Raw genomic sequence first — 17,143 nt, forward strand, 5'->3', positions numbered from 1 at the left:
TGCAGAACCTGAGTGTGTGTGTGTGTGTGTATATGTATGAATGAATGTGTGAATAAATATGAAATTGAATGGAATGTTATAGCTATAACTAACTGCTTACTATGATTCTTTCTATAGTCACAATAATGTGGCATTTTGCCTTTTCCCCTTTAATAAGATCCTGCTGGTTTTTATTTTATTGGTATAACAATATAAGCTCCTATTACCCCCACTCCCTGTCCCGATTTTTCACACTTACTGTCTGGTCACTCAAGCCCTGACATAGGTTTGGCTCAACTGATTGCTGCGAGGACAAGTGCCTTCTTCTGCTGATTAGAGAGAAATCCACGGTCACGCTGAGGTCATTAAACATATTGTTGAAACCACCACAAACACACATTCACTTGTACTCAAAAACCTGTGAACTGAACATTTGCAACACATCCAACTAAGAGACACGAGTCTAGTGTCCTATCCAGTTGGGGGAGTCTACATAAATGACGTGTGTGTTAGTACAGAAAATAGACTTTGATTCTTTATTTGTATATTCTTTTACCAGATATTCTGTCCATGTAAAATTGAACACCAACTCAATTTACTTTGAAAAACCATTTCAGCCTAACCAGTAGATGGCAGTTATAGCTTATATGCTACTTAACGCCTGTGAACCCTGGTTCATCACCCAGCACTCTTCAAACCCAATTTTAAACCAGCACTGGCTTGCATGCCCAGTCCTGATAAATATATACTAGCAATGTTCATGTTTATCTTACACCTTCTTTCTACTCCCCTTATTTTTCACTCCACCTGAGATATTCCTTCAGTTAAAAAAAAAATAACTTGACTTATTGTGAAAACACTGTTTCCAAATACAGCCAGTAGTTTGACAGCAGAACTGTTTTTGGCCATACATCAATTTATCCACTACAGATGACTGACAATCTTCACACACACTTTCCACTACACTTTCTTCTTAATTACACAGAAAATACCATGACTGTTGGAGCACTCTCTTGGGAATGTTGGCCTCCCAACCAATTTACTCCAAATTTTTGATATCTCACCTTTTCTTTCTCTCGAGTCAAAGAGTCACTTTATTGTATTTCTCTATAGTGATATTATTATATAGATAAAGTCCTTCTTCCTCTCTCTGATCTATACCCCATTTCTAATCTACTCCAAATTATTAAAATATCACTGTACTCTTTTCAGCAAACGCCTAAAGTCCAGGGCTAGGTTAGTGACTTGTCTTAGCCAGGTTTTTTGTTGTTGTTTTAACTACCATCAGTATAACTTTGTATTTAAAAAACCCACATTCAAACCTAAATATTCAAACAAAACAACTTTATTTAATAAAACAAGAGGTCTACATGTGGGCTACAAAAATTATTAGAATCATGATGTTGTTTATGTTGACAATTAGAAGTGATCTCCTCCAAATGAGAGTTAAAGAGAACAGGATTATTTAGTATGGTAAAGGGGAATTATGTATGGTAAGAGGAATTATGAGAGAGTATATAAAATCATGAATGGCAGAGGTGGTCACTGAGATGGGGTACACAGACCCCACACTGACTGAAAAGGGTTAATAGTGAGAGCCTGTGAGCCCAATCAGCCCCACCCCATTACACCTGTGTAAGGCATCAAGCCTGGAGGGAGGAGATAAAGAGGAAAGGCTCAGCTCAGTAAAATGTGACTGGTAGAGGGAATGCATTTCCTGAGTTAGGCTTGTGAAGGAAGGCCTGGCTAAGATCAATGCCTCTTTGGGGCAGCTGGGCCTGGTCTGGGACGGGACGGGACCTTTTGGTTATCATAACTAGTTTGGTTCCCCTTTTTGGGGATCTGAAGAAGAGACTAACGAGATAGGACTAGTAAAAAGCACCCCAAAGATATAGCAGAGGATCTGAACGAACAGACCTTATTTGCTTCATACAGGATCCCTGGGCTGGAACCCAGAGTAGAAGGTGGACCTGAGTTCTCTAATGACACCCCCTAGGGTGTGGTGTTAAGCTGCTGGAGTCAAGGGCTGTAAGGTCCACAAATCCCGAAGTTTGTGCTAAAGTTCTGGTTCAATGCTGCCAGACTATTGGTGTGTTGGGCTTGGTTTACCCTGGAAGGGGTAGGATTAAAAGTGACCTGGCTGGAGGGCCAAGTCAAAGGAAGAGGCACTCCGTTACAGTATTGGAGTGGCTGTTGGCAGGGGGCACCAAAGAAGAGGCTGCTATGCCACCCGGCCACGAGAGACACTCCTATGGTGAGTAGACTCTTCCACAGTCACTAAAGCACTATTTGTCCCATAGCAAAGGAATGGCACTTGGAATTAGACTGGAATGAAAATATTTTCCTTTATCTCCAGTCATCAGACATGGACTCTGCTTTTGTTATTCTAGACATGGTGCTTATACTTGAGATTTTGTTCTTCGCTCTTTCCTTATCTTCCCCTCCTTTTTGTTCATTAGGTTCGGTTACTGTGGATTAGCTTTATGTAGGGCTTGGAAACAGTCAGACTAGAGCTCATGCTAATATTCTCTGACAGGATATTCCACAGTAGAGCTGAGCAAATAGTTGATTTATTTTGGTTTGGTTTTATTCTATTTGCTTACTGAAACGCGTTTTGGGGGTTTTGAAAATGTTGAATTGATTTGACTTTTCTCATTTAGAAATGCATTTTTTTTTTTAAATGATCAGTTTCAACATTTCTGAAATTCTTGTTTTCAGTTTTTTTTCCTCAGCCAAAGCTATTCATTGAATTCAACACAAGAAACCAGCAAAAGGTTTCAGTGCATTGAAAAATGCTGCTTTTTTTTTTTCTTCAGGAAATTTACTATTTGCCAAATTTTTCTGCCCTGCTGTATTCCACAGCCTAGCAGTAGCTGCACCCTTTGCTTCTACTATTTCACTCTGGACACAGGTAGCTAATGTCTCTGATATTCACTGTTTTGTAGACAGTGAAAAGAGAGGCAGTCTCTAAGGTAGTCTGGTCCCAGTCATCTATGTGCATTAAAGATCAGCATACGATAGTGCTCAGGGAGTCAACTGAGGACTTAAAATATTTGGGCAGTATGCCCTCAGTGGCTAGTCCTGGTCAATCAATAGGCCACCATTGGTTTTGACTTCATGTCTCTGAGGGTATGTCTGCACCGCAATTAAACACCTGCGGCTGGCCGGTATCAGCTGACTTGGGCTTGCAGGATCCGAGCCAGAATGTCTACCCTGCAATGAAACAACCCTATAGCTGAGTCAGCTGACATGGGCCATCTGCGGTTGTTTAATTGCAACATAAACTTTTCCTGAAACTGCAGATGTTACTAAAATTGTATTCATTGCTCACCCCAACAAGCTTCTCAGTTAGAAGGCTGCTTATTTACTCCTATAACCAGAGGCCTTGAAGGAGGCAGTAAGCCAGTAAACAGCCACTTGGGGGACTGCTGAGGGACTATTTATATTTTCTCCTCCACTGGGCCAAACAAAAAATTCTAGTTACTACAGCTCTGTCCCAGTTTTTACTATGAATATAAAAATTACAGACCAGAATTCTCATTTTTTCCAAAAGAACAGATTTTCTCTTCCGAAAACTGGGTTTCAGTTAAGATATTGCCTGTAAAAACATAATCTGATGTTTATTGGACAATGCACCCCTACTTGATTTACAGCATCCACAAAATATTTCCTTCTTTCTGAAATGAGAACTGGTCACAAACTCACAGGTTCTTTGCTATAGCATACTATAAATTATTATTCTGTGTTAAATACTTATTGTAGGAAGACTTACTGTTCACAATGTCACCTTGAAGTTGAAGAATCTGTGGAACAGGTATTGTGAGAACAACTATGTCAAACTGTTCTGGGGATCCTGTTTTCTTGCAGACCTCCCATTTCCCCCCTCTGAGGTAGATCTGTGTTACATGGTGTTCATAGAAGACATCTGCACCTGCTTCAAAAAAGAATAGTTTAATACATACAATTCTGTATCAGATAGTAGAGAACATGCATAATATCAGAATAACTTCCACAAGTAATCAAAACTATGGTCCTGGTCCTACAAACAGCTAAGCATGTGCTTAACTTTAAGCACCTAATCTGTCCCATTTCCATCAGTGGAACTACTCACATGATTAAAATACATGCCTAAGTGTTAGCAGGACTGGGGCGTAAAAACTTAATGAATTATGATCACAATTATAACAGATTTGCAACATCAACAGATGAAAAAAGTGTTAATATTAAAAACTATCTCAACATGGAGAGGTAGAACACACACTAAATACTGTAACAAAACCCTCAAATTCCACTGCTTTTCAAAGAAAAACAGCAATGCTGCTATGACAGTTTATATCAGCTTGGTTATCTGCTCCTTAGTCTTTTGTAAACAATTCTAAATATAGTACAGCTTTATATCACAAGTACATGTTCTGAAACTGTTTGTAACAGTTAATAAATCTTCCTTTTCAGCACCAGGCTTTACAGTCAGTTGATAGATTCCCAGATCATCAACTGAACACTGTTTAAACCAATACTATACATTAGTTTAAAAATTCCAAATTCTGGTCAGATGCAGTTACTCCAGATTTATGTGACTCAAATTTCCCCCTAAACCTCTCACTCAAGGTATGATCCTACTCCCACAGAATTAAATGGCAAAATTATCATTATCCTAAAGGATCTGGACTATATTGATAAAGCAAAGAGTGCAAATATAACTTTGGCCTCCGATCCTGTAAACACCTAAACATGTGCATAAATGTACACATGCCAGCAGTCCCATTGAAGTTAACAGGACTGATCACTCAGCTGAAATTACATGTGTGTAAATGCTTACAAGATTAGAGACTTGGTTTTTAAAGTTTTGCAAATTAGACGTTACCCATTTAAACATCTTCAAGATGTCAGCATGAAACATTTTTATGAAAAAGAATCTAGTCTTTTTCAGCTTCAAATAGACTGTATCAAGCCATATCCATTCAAAATGCTAGTGTGCCATGATAGATTCCTAAATTCTAAGGCCAGAAGGGACAACTGTGATGATCTAGTCTGCATAACCCAGGCCACAGAACTCTCTCCAAAATAAGCCCTGTTTGAACTAGTCCATATCTTTTAGAAAAAACATCCAATTTTGACTTCAAAATTCTCAGTGATATGAGAATCTACTAAAACCTTGGACACTGTTCCAATGGTGAGTTACCGTCACTACTTTGTTTCCCATCTGAATTTGTCTAGCTTCAACTTCCAGCTGCTGGCTCTTGTTATAACTTTGTCTGCTAGATTGAAGAACCCATTGTCAAATACTTGTTCCCTATGTAGGCACTTACAGACTCATCAAGTCACCCCTTAATCCTCACTTTGTTCAGCTAAAAGGATTGAGTTCCTGGAGTCCATCTCTATAAGGCATGCTTTCCAATCCATCATGCGAAGCCTCACATATACAAATCCTACACTCAGCTACCAAGCTTCCTTGACCAAAGGACATGAGAGCAGTGCAGTGTCACTGCATTCAGACCCCTTTCCAGAGGGTATACTGAGCCTGGGGTGCAAGGGAAAACTTTCTATCACATTCAAGTGACAGTAGTTTCAAGAGGTGGGTGGGAGCCTGGGTCACTCCTTGTTGATCAAAGGAAGGATAATTATCGGAGAGTTCTTAATTACACAAGATGTCTAAAGACTACCTGACTCTGTTAAATAATGCTTGACAATTGAAGAGATTCCCTGAGGTGTCACAAAATTGTGAGATCCTTCTTCCATCACCATGCCTTCCACAGGGGCAGTCAATGGCTTCAACACATCATGGGCCAGAAGGTCCTCGTAGAAGCTAAAAATCAAACAAAATATACATGCTAACTATCTGCAAGAACAGTAACAGCAGCATTGTTAACCATAGCAATTAGACTGGCATAACACACAAACTATATAACCTTTGTCTTCTATAACCTATTCAACTGGCGTTTGAAGCTGAACTATATATGTTTAGTATTAATGTATTCCTAATAATTACATAAATAAAAATGACCTTATATGTACTTTTCACTACTTCATAAGGACTGATCTCTTTCAAGGGAAAGACAATATACCCACCTAGCTCTCCCCATTGCAATCCTGTTGGAAAGTTTCACATCAGTTGGAAATTCTGACTTACTGTGGCAGGAAGATAAATGATGTCTGGAGCTAAAAGTATTTAACTTACTGCCCACTTTCCTTCTCTTGTGAAAGCTCTAGATCATGTCAGAGCTGGACTTCGAGTATCTTCTAACAGGTGCAACTTTGCTTCCTCTGGTATTTACAAAAGATGTCCTGTACAGTTTATCATCAATTACCTATCATTACATTGTCGGCCCACTAACCCAGCTCCTAAGGATTTATTGTAATATTCCAAACCAATGAGCAGCTTCAAACAGTCACCCCTATTTTAAACAGTTTTCTCCTTCTCTCCAAAATATTACCCTGGCCCAGGTAATAATTTTTTTTTTATAGCAGTAAAGGCATCAGATCTTTAAAGTCTGATATTTCACAGTTCCATAAGGCAAGAAATAAAAAGTTTCATGCCACTGGAAATCAATGATTTCCCAACTTTCCAACTAGACTCAGCCACTATCTGCCTTAGTTTTCCACAGCATCTATCATTGTAAAATCTAAGTACTTCCCTGGTACATTAGGTCTGCATAGTTCCTAGTAGATTGAGACTTCTGTTCTTTGCCCTGCCTGGCAGTCAGCTCTGTTTTGGGATCGATATTTGTGTGTGGTTTTTCCCTTTCACCTCTCACCCCCAAATCTGGAATGGTGGAAGGCCTTGTTAAAGAGGTTTTGCAATGTGCGCTAAAAGTGGTCAAACTCTGGATTAGCCTGACCTCTTCTAGAAGCTTGTTCCGCAGCTGAACCCCTCCCTTTGCAAATGATGTGTGTCTGGCTGTGACATGCTTGCTTTGCCCTCAGCTTTCTGAGCTGTATTTTTTTCCAGTTGTTAAGGAGGTCTCGGACAGAGAACCTGGGCCTTGAACCATTGACAGCACGAAAGATCAAACCCAAGGCCTTGACTTGATAATGGAAGCGGATTAGGAGTTAGCCGAGGTAGCACAGCAGAGAGGTGATGTACTCATGGCAGTCTGGACCACTAACAAAGCAAACACTACAGTATTTTATCCAGGCTGGAGTCTCTGCACTGTTGCTATTTTCAGATACAGTGAGCTACGTTAGCCTGGATGGATCTCTGCGGTCAGATCCTCACCTGGAAGGACAGAGTGAAGAGCCACTGGAAAAAGGCATTTTTCACCATTTAGACCCTTGAGACTTAGGCAAGGTGCCAAGTCAAGCAGGGTCCCTAAGATAATCAATAAGATGAATACCTCCAGATGAGAGAGACATAACTTTAATATATTAGACAAGCTATCATTTGGAAAGCAGTGTAAAACCATTTTAATGACACCTGATATGATGCTTTTTTAAGATAGGAAGTAACATTTCTATAAAACCTGTAGAACTTTTCAACGAATATGCTATTGCTAGTCTGATGGCACAGTACACTCTGTAAGTCTGAGGTTTTGTTTTTAATTTTCAGTAGCCTAGAAGGAAAACTGGACAAATTCCAAAAGTTTTTCTTGATTTTTCACATGTAATGCCTCTGACTCCAATCAGGATACAGACAGTGTATAAAGTAACTCAAGGCAGAATTTGGCTTAGAACCCCGCAACCCGAGCCAAACTCAATGGGAGAAGTGTCAGATCCAGATCTGGTCGGAAAACAAACCCACCTGCTTGGTTCGGCTCTTCTTATCCTCATTCCTGCTGGCCACCTCTACCACCCTGTGTGCTGTGTGTGCTGTGGAGTGAGTGTGTCGGAGTGGCAGAGTCTCTCATTCTGCAGCCAGCCATGGTACAGCAGGGGTGATGAATGCAGCTGCAATCACACCAACCCCAGGGCCAGAAGTCAGCAGTGGTGATTCAGGTTTGGGGGGCAGGGTCAAATAGGCTTGAATTTGGGTCAGGGCCTAAAATTTAAGCCCAAGCAAACCTCTAATTGGTTCTCTGTATTCTATTCTGCCATCCAAAACTATTCCCTTAATTGTGCTACTTAGGTAGGCCCAGTTCTGTCACCCTTGTTTACACCAAGTGGTACCTCATTCCTTGAATACTTTCACTGTGATTGGTGGAATGACTGGCAGACTAGTAAATTACCACTCAGCATGAGTAAGAATGGCAGAAGTTTACTGAACTCCTGGAATGCACAGCATGGCAGGCAAAAGGACATGCTTCATGAAATTTAATTGCTTTCTTACTACTGTTTTGCATCTTTGTCTAGTGAGGACACTGCTGAGGAGTACATGCAGTCTGATTATTTGTTACTTTCCCAAGGCCAAACTACCACAGACTTGAACATAAGCAGTCCTATTAACTTCAACTATGTGCATGAATAAGACAATCACAATACAGTCCTGGTCCAGTGTTGTCATTATAGTTTATTGGACCCATTTAAGAAATTTGTTACACTAAAATACATGCTTTCATTTGATGACATTTTGATACTTAAAAACTAGCAGAGGTTGTTCACATCAAACAAGTGCTACTATATCTAAATTAATATCTATGCCACATACTTGTAAATCTGCTAATTTTAAAATGTCAGACTATTTTGAGTCTGATCTTCATTCCACTTACCTACAAAATGCACTAAAAATAATGGCTAAAACGGTCTCTTGAATTCAATAATACAATTACTTTAACAGTAATATTTCAAATCATATAAAAAGGTACTGTCAATTTATGTGCAGCCTGAAATTTAAATACTGTGAATTGATTTGTTTAAAACCAACTAATATACACACACACACACACACACATACTTCTAAACAAAGCTTCCTCTTGACCAGCTGGTTTAAGACAAATAAATCCTCCTCTGAAATTTCAACAGTGAAACTTACTAAAAGTGAAACTTACTAAAACACAAACGAAACTGACCTCACAGATTATTTTTAACTGTCCAAGATGAGAAAACTGCAGAAAATAAACAAATCCCATAAACAATGACAAGGGTGTTGTTAGTAACCCATGTAAGAGAACGCTATAATATATAACTACCCTTTGACAGCTGAAAATTATTTTTAAAGGATCAGTGTCATCACCTGTACGTTTGTATCCTAGACTGGGCAGTGCACCATGAATTATTAAAAAGATGACGCTCCTTCGCTTGTTACTTTTCCTAATCCTTTTACAGCTGCAACAGCTTTTCATTCACCACCTCACCTTTGATGCTTTGGGGCATAGGCGGGCCTAAGCGTTATGTACTGTGCTCCCAGATCCGCTGTACAGCGAGGGTTGTGCGGGCTCCTGCTTGTACTCATTCTTCCTCCTGGGAACATGGAGACGTGACTAAAAGAGGGCCAGGCTCCCCCACATATACTGTCCCCGGACACAGTTAGCGCCTAACATGAGGGGGGTTACAAAAATGACGTTCCAGCAGGATGTTTGTATGTCTGGTTCTGGCCCCTAGGGGCGGTCAGCGCCCCAGTCCTCCAGGCGAAGCCCCCAGAGCCCTCGGCTGGCCTCCTTCCTGCACAGCTGTTCGCTCTTGCTCAGCACATGCTGGAGCCCCAGCCCCGCTCAGTAGCCGGGGGAGGAGAGTCCCTCTCTCCGCGCCTGTCGTCAGGCCCGACTGGCAGCTTTGCTATGCTGTGCAGAGTCTCCATGGGGCACTGCTCACGTCCCCTCCCCTGCGGCATGCGAACACCCGGGCCCTGCGCTGACCCGGGGCTGATGCCTGGCTCGGAGCCGGGGTGCCATCCCCAGTGCTTATGCGCCCGTGCCCGGGGCTGATCCCTGCTCCCCTGTCCCCGTGCATGGGCGGGGAGTTGTCCGGCCCTGCAGAGGCCGCTCTGCCCGCGGCAGGGCCTCACCTGCGTCCCGGGCTTTGTCCCACAGCACGATGCGCAGCGGGCGCTGGGGCAGCTCTCTCCGCAGCAGCGCAGCGCACAGGCTGCCGGTCAGCCCGGCGCCCACGATCAGCACCCGCGCCACGGCGGCGCCGGCCATTGGCCTACACGGAGATGTGACTAAAAGACCGGCTCTCCCACCCAGACTGTCCCCGGACGACGGTAGTGAGCCTGCGCTCGGGCGGCGGGCCCGGGCTCCTCCCGCTGCTGCTGCGGGCCCAACCAGCGCGGTGCCCGGCGGAGCCTGCCCCAGCCCCGCTCGCCTGCAGGGGGAGCAGCCGGGCCGCTGGCCCGCAGTGACAGTCCAGCGCCACCCTGTCGGAGCCGGCCCCCAGAGGGCCGCGTACTAACGCGGCCTCTCCTGGCTGCCGGGGCTCAGGGCGGGGGACGAGCTTTCACAATGGGGCGGGGTTCCCACTGCTTTGTATCCATGGGCGAGCTCTGTCACGTGCGCACACCAGAGACAGGGACACGCACAAACTACATATGTGTACTCCGTACCCGACCCTAGATAAACAAATCCCTGCCCAGCACGATCCGTGCACACGCCGCATACATATCTTCCCCTCTCTCCTCCGGCCCGCCACACTCCCTCTACAGGAGTCAAACGACAAGTCAGCTAATTGAATGCCCAATCCTGCAAGTGACTCTGCATGAAGAGACTCCAGGGTGGCAGGTTTGTAGAAATTTCGGTGATGCCCAGAAGCCGCCCCCGCCCCACTCCACCCCCCACCTGTCTAAGGCTCTGGGAGGGAGTTTAGGTGGGGGAGAGAAGGTCCGGGGTGCAGGTCCTGGGCTGGGGCAGGGGATTGGGGTGCAGGACGGGTGAGAGGTTGGGCTCTGGGATGGAGGTTCGGTGCTGGGTTCAGGCTCTGGGGGTGCAGGAGGGGGTGAGGGGTGCAGGCTCTGGGATGGAGTTTGGGTGTAGGCTCTGGGCTTGGGCAAGGGGTAGGGGTGCAGGCTCTGGGAAGGAGTTTGGGGGGGCGGAGGGAGGGGGTGCAGGGTCTGGGAGGGGGTGCAGGGGTGCAGCGCTTACCTGGGGCTCCTAGGCAGGGAAGACGGGGAGTCTCCATGTCCTGCTACACCCCAGCTTCCCATTGGCTGCAGGGGCGCTTGGGGCAGGACACAGACCCACCTCACCCAGGGGCTGCAGGGAGGGGCTGGCAACCACATGGAGTGAGTAGGGAGGAAGCCGCTCAGCTCCACTACGCTGCCCGTGGTGAGTGGGGGCCCCGGGGCGGGGGGGGGGGGGCAGAAGGTGGGGCCGAGGGAGACACCCGGACCCAAACATTGCTGGAGCCAGGCCCAGGGCCAAGAATACAAAAATATTCCTGGTGTCCAGGCACCACAGGCCCATAGGATTTGCTGCCCATGACATCCTATAATTTTCAACATTTAAATTAAATTCATAATTTAGAGCTATACAAGGTCAGATATTTTAATTTCTTCCTTAGAAGAAGGCCACCAATAATTATGATACTAAAATTCTTTTGAATTGCATATACTCGGGAAAGTACTGTCTCCATTTATATATGCATTTCAATGAACCCTTTTAATTGCCTTAAAATATTTCTCCTCAGACTAATTTCTATACTATTAAAATGATGTTAAAAGATTGTTAAAGTCCAATGATTAAGCACACTGTTAGGAAATGCAAATGTACTATAGAATATCATACAATTGTTTCATACAACCTTGTAAGTCACATCTTGTGACATGTAGTGAGGCCTTAGTCCTGCAAAGCACTTTAGCAAGTGATTAACCTTTGGGGCATGGCTACACTTGCAGGTGTAGAGCACTGTGAGTTAAACCAGCCCTTGGAGAGCTCAGGAGGGAAAGTGCTGCAGTGTCCACACTGTCAGATTCAAGCGCACTGGCGTGGCCACATTAGCAGCTCTTGCAACACAACAGAGAGCAGTGCATTGTGGTAGCTATCCCAGCATGCTAGTGGCTGCAACATGCTTTTCAAATGGGTGGGGTGGAGCGTGACAGGGAGTGTTGTCTGTATGTGGGGGGAGGGAGAGTGGGTTTTTGGGGGGCTGAGAGTATGTTAACATGCTGTCTTGTAAATTCAGACAGCTGCAGATCCCCTTCCCTCCCCCCTCTCTCTCACAAAGACTCTCAACAACAGCATTCCACAGTAATTGCTTTCCTTGTCCCGGAGCAGATAAGCATGCCGGCTGTCAGAAATGGAACTTTGAAAGGGCATAGCTGCATTCCTACAGCTAAGTTCAAAACAATGACAAGAGTGGCCACTTGATTTAAGGGGATTATGGGACTTTTCTGGAGGCCAAACAAAGCGCAGTAATGCAACACCTCGTTCACACTGACGTTGGGGCGTTTCAGCCAAGGCACAGCAAGCGTTATGCTTCTTGTGGAAGTGGATTACCAGGAGCACTCCAGCTGCAGAGTCCAGGCGCTCTAAGTGCCGTGCCAATGGGGACAGGTCGTGAGTTAGGGCATCTGGGGCTCTAATTTGCAAGTGTAGCCAAGCCCTTAGTGTACATATAGTCTCATTGATTTCAGCGGAACTAATCGCATTATTGAGATTATGCACATGCTGAAGTGCTTTTTGGATTGGGGCCTGATGGAGATGAGGTTAACTGTGCTTACCTGAGTGGTTAACTGTGCAACCTTAAATGTTGTTATATATATATAAAAAAATTAATTCACTTTTTTCTTTTCCCCAGGAAAAATGTCAAAAGTCAGACCTCATGAGAGCATCCAGTCTCATGTGTCTTACTAGGTTAGTAGGGAGGAGCTTGTTTGAATATTTGTACACTACAAGGTACATACAGACTGCTTGATGCGCCTTACAAGATATGCCACAAATGAGGTGGGCTGCTATAAGCTCTGCCTCATTCAATACATAGCAGATGGAAATTTGTATCTTGCACACAATATTTACTTGATCCTGGACAGCTGAATTTTTTTCTTAGGCATGTAGAATAACTTTCCATTTTATTATGATCAATCCTTATGTTAGGGACATGCAAGTAAATAACTATCTGTTTTGCAAGGCTGAATTCTTAAAAGATGAACAGGGATGAGGCAGGGCTTGATGAACAGCATAAAGGACCTAAAAGAAGCACTGAGAGAGAGGCCTACAATACAGCCAATCTTTGCTCTCAGCACTGCAGATATACATAAATAATCCTACAAACTGAACTGCAGATTTACAATGTACACTGTTCCATCACATATAACTCAGTCAAATCAAAACCAATTTTCACCAGAGCACTTGAAGGTCCTTTTCCTCCACAAGGACCCTTTCCCAGCCAAATTTCAACTTCCTACCCCCATTGCTAAAGCTATGTATAACTTTAATTAAAATTCTATTTGAATTAGTAACATCAGATACAACATTATACTTTATCATGCACTTTCCATTTGTAATACTTGTCGTGTATATTATGTGTACTACTTATATGTCTGATTGTGCTGTACACAGTACATTGGTAAGTAATGTTATTTAGCCTACAAATATTAAATCAAGACTTACTGCATAAGAATGTAATTACAATCTGGCATGGCTTCTTAGGATATAATATATTAAGTTGTATCTTCTTTAAGGGAAGCTTGGCATGTAACACTCATGAAATCCAACAGAAAGATCGTTATTTAGGGATTCCTCAGAACCACTGTAAGCCTCATGGATAATTAAGAGGTTGTAGTTGGCTTTATTAACTTAACCTAACATTCTCTATAGGAATAAGAGGGATTCCTAAAGAAGACTAAATATAAACACTGAAGTACGCAGAAAGCCTTCCCCCGACTACAACAGGCTATGCAGTATTATAAAGACACATGTGCAGTTAGTTTTAGCACAAAGGCCTAAATTTGATGTCAGATACATGACCACAGACTCCCCAGTTACCACATAACTCATGCTGATATGTGACTAGACTCATCTAGATTAATAATAATCTTGCAGTGTCCTCCATTCAAGTTTCAGTTATAGAGATAAATTAAGGGGCTTCATTCATGGATGGTAGTGACTTTATTATCCACTGAATTTGCTGTTAATAGCGTATAGCAAAGAACTGTTTCTGCCAGTCAAGACAAGGCTCCCTAATGATGGTGAGAGTGACTGATGTTAAACTCTGTGAATCTAGTCTCTGTGTTCTCTCGTCTGGTGCGTATAGGCCTTCTTTTGTTGGGCAGGAGATGACACTTCTTGTGGTAAACTAGTATTTCACACTTGGTAATATTTCTTTCCTGAATGTGAGAGTTTCCTGTTTCATAGCAAACACTTTCATAGTTAAAGCAATCACTTAATATATTACCTTATAACATTGGATACAGATATTATGAGTGATATTGATACATGCAGCAACTCTCAAGCATTTCATAACATCCAAACACTATACACATTTCTATAAATCTAATACCTATTTTAACAAAACGAACACACAGGTAGGCCAGACTGGTTTTCAGCTATGTCAGTGTTCAGTGAGGCCTACGGACTTTGGCATGAGCTGGCACCTAAACTGCCAGCATCACAACCACCACCTCACCTCACAAGGATGTTGTGAAAATAAATTCATTAGTGTTTGTGAAGCACTCTGACAGTATGCTGTTGAACCTCATACAAACACCCCGGAGGAAATTACTAATTCTGTATTAAAAGCAAGGTTTGAATAGTATGCAGTAAATAAGGCCTGGAGCCACACGCTGAACAACTGAGGATAAAACAAAATATTGAATTATACCATCCATCCTATGCTGGATGAAGCAGGGTCTGAATGAGGCAGAGGTTCTGTGTTTTGTCCACTATTTTTCCCCCCATTCTTTTAACATACTTTCTTGTGCTCTTATGTACAGCAGAGTAAGAAAAACACTCAGCTGTATCTAAAGCACTTAAGAAAATACTGTCTTTCTGTCCTTCCACATATTCTTTCAGGATGGACTTTCAAGCTATACCACATTGCAACACAGCTCCTAAACAGCCAGCAACATTTTAAACTCTGAACCTTCTAACTCTCTTGTAAATCTTTTGAATACTAGCATAAGAAACAGGCAAAGGGGATTTATTTTATTTTAGTCTTTCACTGGTAGCAAAAAAGACAGAACAAACACTGAATGGGGGGGGGGGGGGAAGCATACCCCTTCCCGTCACACACTTTTCCTTTCCGTGCATTTAGATTAAAACAAAATATGAAGTGCTTCATCACAAAGAATTCTGCACTTCAAATACAGTATTAATGACATTTTCTAGAGAATAATGTCAGTACCTTCTGCAAGCATCAACCTATGACTAGCATTTCAGATTCTCCACGTCTGACTCACTCCATGGGCAAGGGTCACCACTATGCCAGTACTGTTTCTTTTTCTTTAATTTTCACATTTCCCACCCCCCTCCAAGTATTTCTCCTCCTCACTGACTAGCTTTATTCCAGTCTCATCTGAAACCTGTAACTCTGAATGTCTCTCTTCCTTTACTGTTTTAATTATTTGACTCTCTTAAAGTATTGCAGTCTTCCTTTTTAAAAAAAAACAAAAAACCTAGCAACTTCACAGTTAAGCCTTTCTTCCAGTCCAGAGACTGGGCACATGCCTCTTTTGCTATTTGTACATGGTACCTTGTGTGGCAATGTCTATGTTTTAAGCAAGAGTGAGCAAATCACCACTGTAATGTGTGACTGGGCATAGGCCAGCAGAAAGGAAACCAAAGGCCAGGTCTAAGGTTAGACATCAGTTTTTCGATATGATGTTTTATTAGGAAATGGCGGTCAACGGTTATGCCAACTGTTGCAGAAATTGGGAAGTGGGTTAGAAATAACAACCACCACAAAACTGTAGAACCGAATAGTAGAAAGTCACAGTGTGGGAAGGTGGAAAACTTTCTGTAGTTTATGCTGTAAACTTTCAATGTTTCCAATGTTCTTGCTGTAATATTATTATTCAGTAGGTATTCTAAAGAGCCTTTATCAACATATATTTCAAAGGACCAAATTCTGGCCTCAGTTGAAGATCATGCACCTCAGAAGATAAGAGTAGGAGCCATAGGATATACTGTATTTTCAGAAGTAACCATTTATTTTGGTTTCAGAGTAGCAGCCGTGTTAGTCTGTATTTGCAAAAAGAACAGGAGGACTTGTGGCACCTTAGAGACTAACAAATTTATTTGAGCATAAGCTTTCGTGAGTTACAGCTCACTTCATCAGATGCATTCAGTGGAAAATACAGTGGGGAGATTTATATACATAGAGAACATGAAACAATGGGTGTTACCATACACACTGTAACCAGAGTGATCACTTAAGGTGAACTATTACCAGCAGGAGAGCGGGGGAGTGAACCTTTTGTAGTGATAATCGAGGTGGCCCATTTCCAACAGTTGACAAGAAGGTCTGAGGAACAGTGGGGGGTGGGAGATAAACATGGGGAAATAGTTTTACTTTGTGTAATGACCCATCCACTCCCAGTCTCTATTCAAGCCTAAGTTAATTGTATCCAGTTTGCAAATTAATTCCAATTCAGCAGTCTCTCCTTGGAGTCTGTTTCTGAAGTTTTCTTTGTTGAAGTATTGCCACTTTTAGGTCTGTAATCAAGTGACCAGAGAGATTGAAGTGTTCTCTGACTGGTTATTTTGGGTGTGTCAGCTTCTAGGTACCAATCTGAAGCACCTAGGGCCAAATCCTCAAGGTATTTAGGCTCCTAAAGTCATCGTGCTCTAAACGTTCACAGCTATGAAGACTCAAAAGGTTTACATTTATTAAGCTAGTTAACAGCAGGTTGAACAGATTTTTTTTCTTCTGACTGCAACCAACCATTTATTACAGGGGTTATAGGAGGCTGGTAAGAGGAATATGAGGCATTAGGCTACTAAATACTTTTGAGGATCTGGGGCTTAAAGCCTGATTTTATTTTTTTTTCAGAGATGCCAAGGACTTGGAGCTCCTGTGGGTTACTTTTGAGAAGTTTGGCTGTAATCTTTGTCTGGTACAGTCTGCCCCAGCCGGGGTTGAATTCCAAGATTTTGAGCATTATTAAAGTAGTGGGTATTTTTAGTATACTTTTTCTATTCTTTATCTTTCTTTTAGTTCATCCTTCTTTTAGGGACGAGACGACCCATTACCTCAAAACCATTCCATTCCCTGCCCAGCTGCCTATAACTCCTTTAATAAATGGTTTGTTGAATTCAGAATAGAAAAATCCGTTCAACCTGCTGTTAACTAGAATAACAAATGTAACCTTTCGAGTCTTTATATCTGTGGACATTTAGGCATTATAGCAAAACGTGTAGTT

General features: G+C 42.6%; 3 protein-coding genes across 14 annotated transcripts in view; 1 reads left to right on the forward strand and 2 right to left on the reverse strand.

The window, feature by feature from the left end:
- RNLS (renalase, FAD dependent amine oxidase) overlaps window positions 1-10,277 on the reverse strand; it is a 144,745-nt gene extending 134,468 nt beyond the window's left edge. For 4 of the 8 annotated variants that reach the window (XR_012160021.1, XM_073353769.2, XM_073353771.1 and 1 more), the window contains exons 1-4: window positions 9,857-10,277; window positions 9,207-9,312; window positions 5,643-5,785; window positions 3,752-3,913 (exon numbers count right to left, since the gene is read on the reverse strand). Coding sequence is in view for 7 of the 8 variants with exons in the window: in XM_073353769.2 (XP_073209870.1) it covers window positions 3,752-3,913; window positions 5,643-5,785; window positions 9,207-9,312; window positions 9,857-9,992 (547 nt within the window). In the remaining variant the exon portion in view is untranslated. Of the gene's footprint in view, window positions 1-3,751; window positions 3,914-5,642; window positions 5,786-9,206; window positions 9,333-9,856 lie in introns of all 8 variants that reach the window. The other 4 variants (XM_073353770.2, XM_073353765.2, XM_073353766.2 and 1 more) reach the window with 4 other exon arrangements.
- Window positions 1-17,143, reverse strand: part of ATAD1 (ATPase family AAA domain containing 1) — a 448,477-nt gene that overhangs the window by 413,235 nt on the left and 18,099 nt on the right. The gene's annotated exons all lie outside the window — the stretch shown is intronic.
- Window positions 10,324-17,143, forward strand: part of LOC140914869 (lysosomal acid lipase/cholesteryl ester hydrolase) — a 30,430-nt gene continuing 23,610 nt past the window's right edge. For 2 of the 5 annotated variants that reach the window (XM_073353750.2, XM_073353759.1), the window contains exons 1-2: window positions 10,324-10,568; window positions 12,583-12,638. The gene's annotated coding sequence lies outside the window, so the exon portion shown is untranslated. Of the gene's footprint in view, window positions 10,569-10,999; window positions 11,112-12,582; window positions 12,639-16,813; window positions 16,893-17,143 lie in introns of those variants that run through there. The other 3 variants (XM_073353751.2, XM_073353752.2, XM_073353758.1) reach the window with 3 other exon arrangements.

Source organism: Lepidochelys kempii, chromosome 7, assembly GCF_965140285.1.
Source record: "Lepidochelys kempii isolate rLepKem1 chromosome 7, rLepKem1.hap1, whole genome shotgun sequence".
In the NCBI taxonomy this organism is placed as follows: Eukaryota; Metazoa; Chordata; order Testudines; family Cheloniidae; genus Lepidochelys; species Lepidochelys kempii.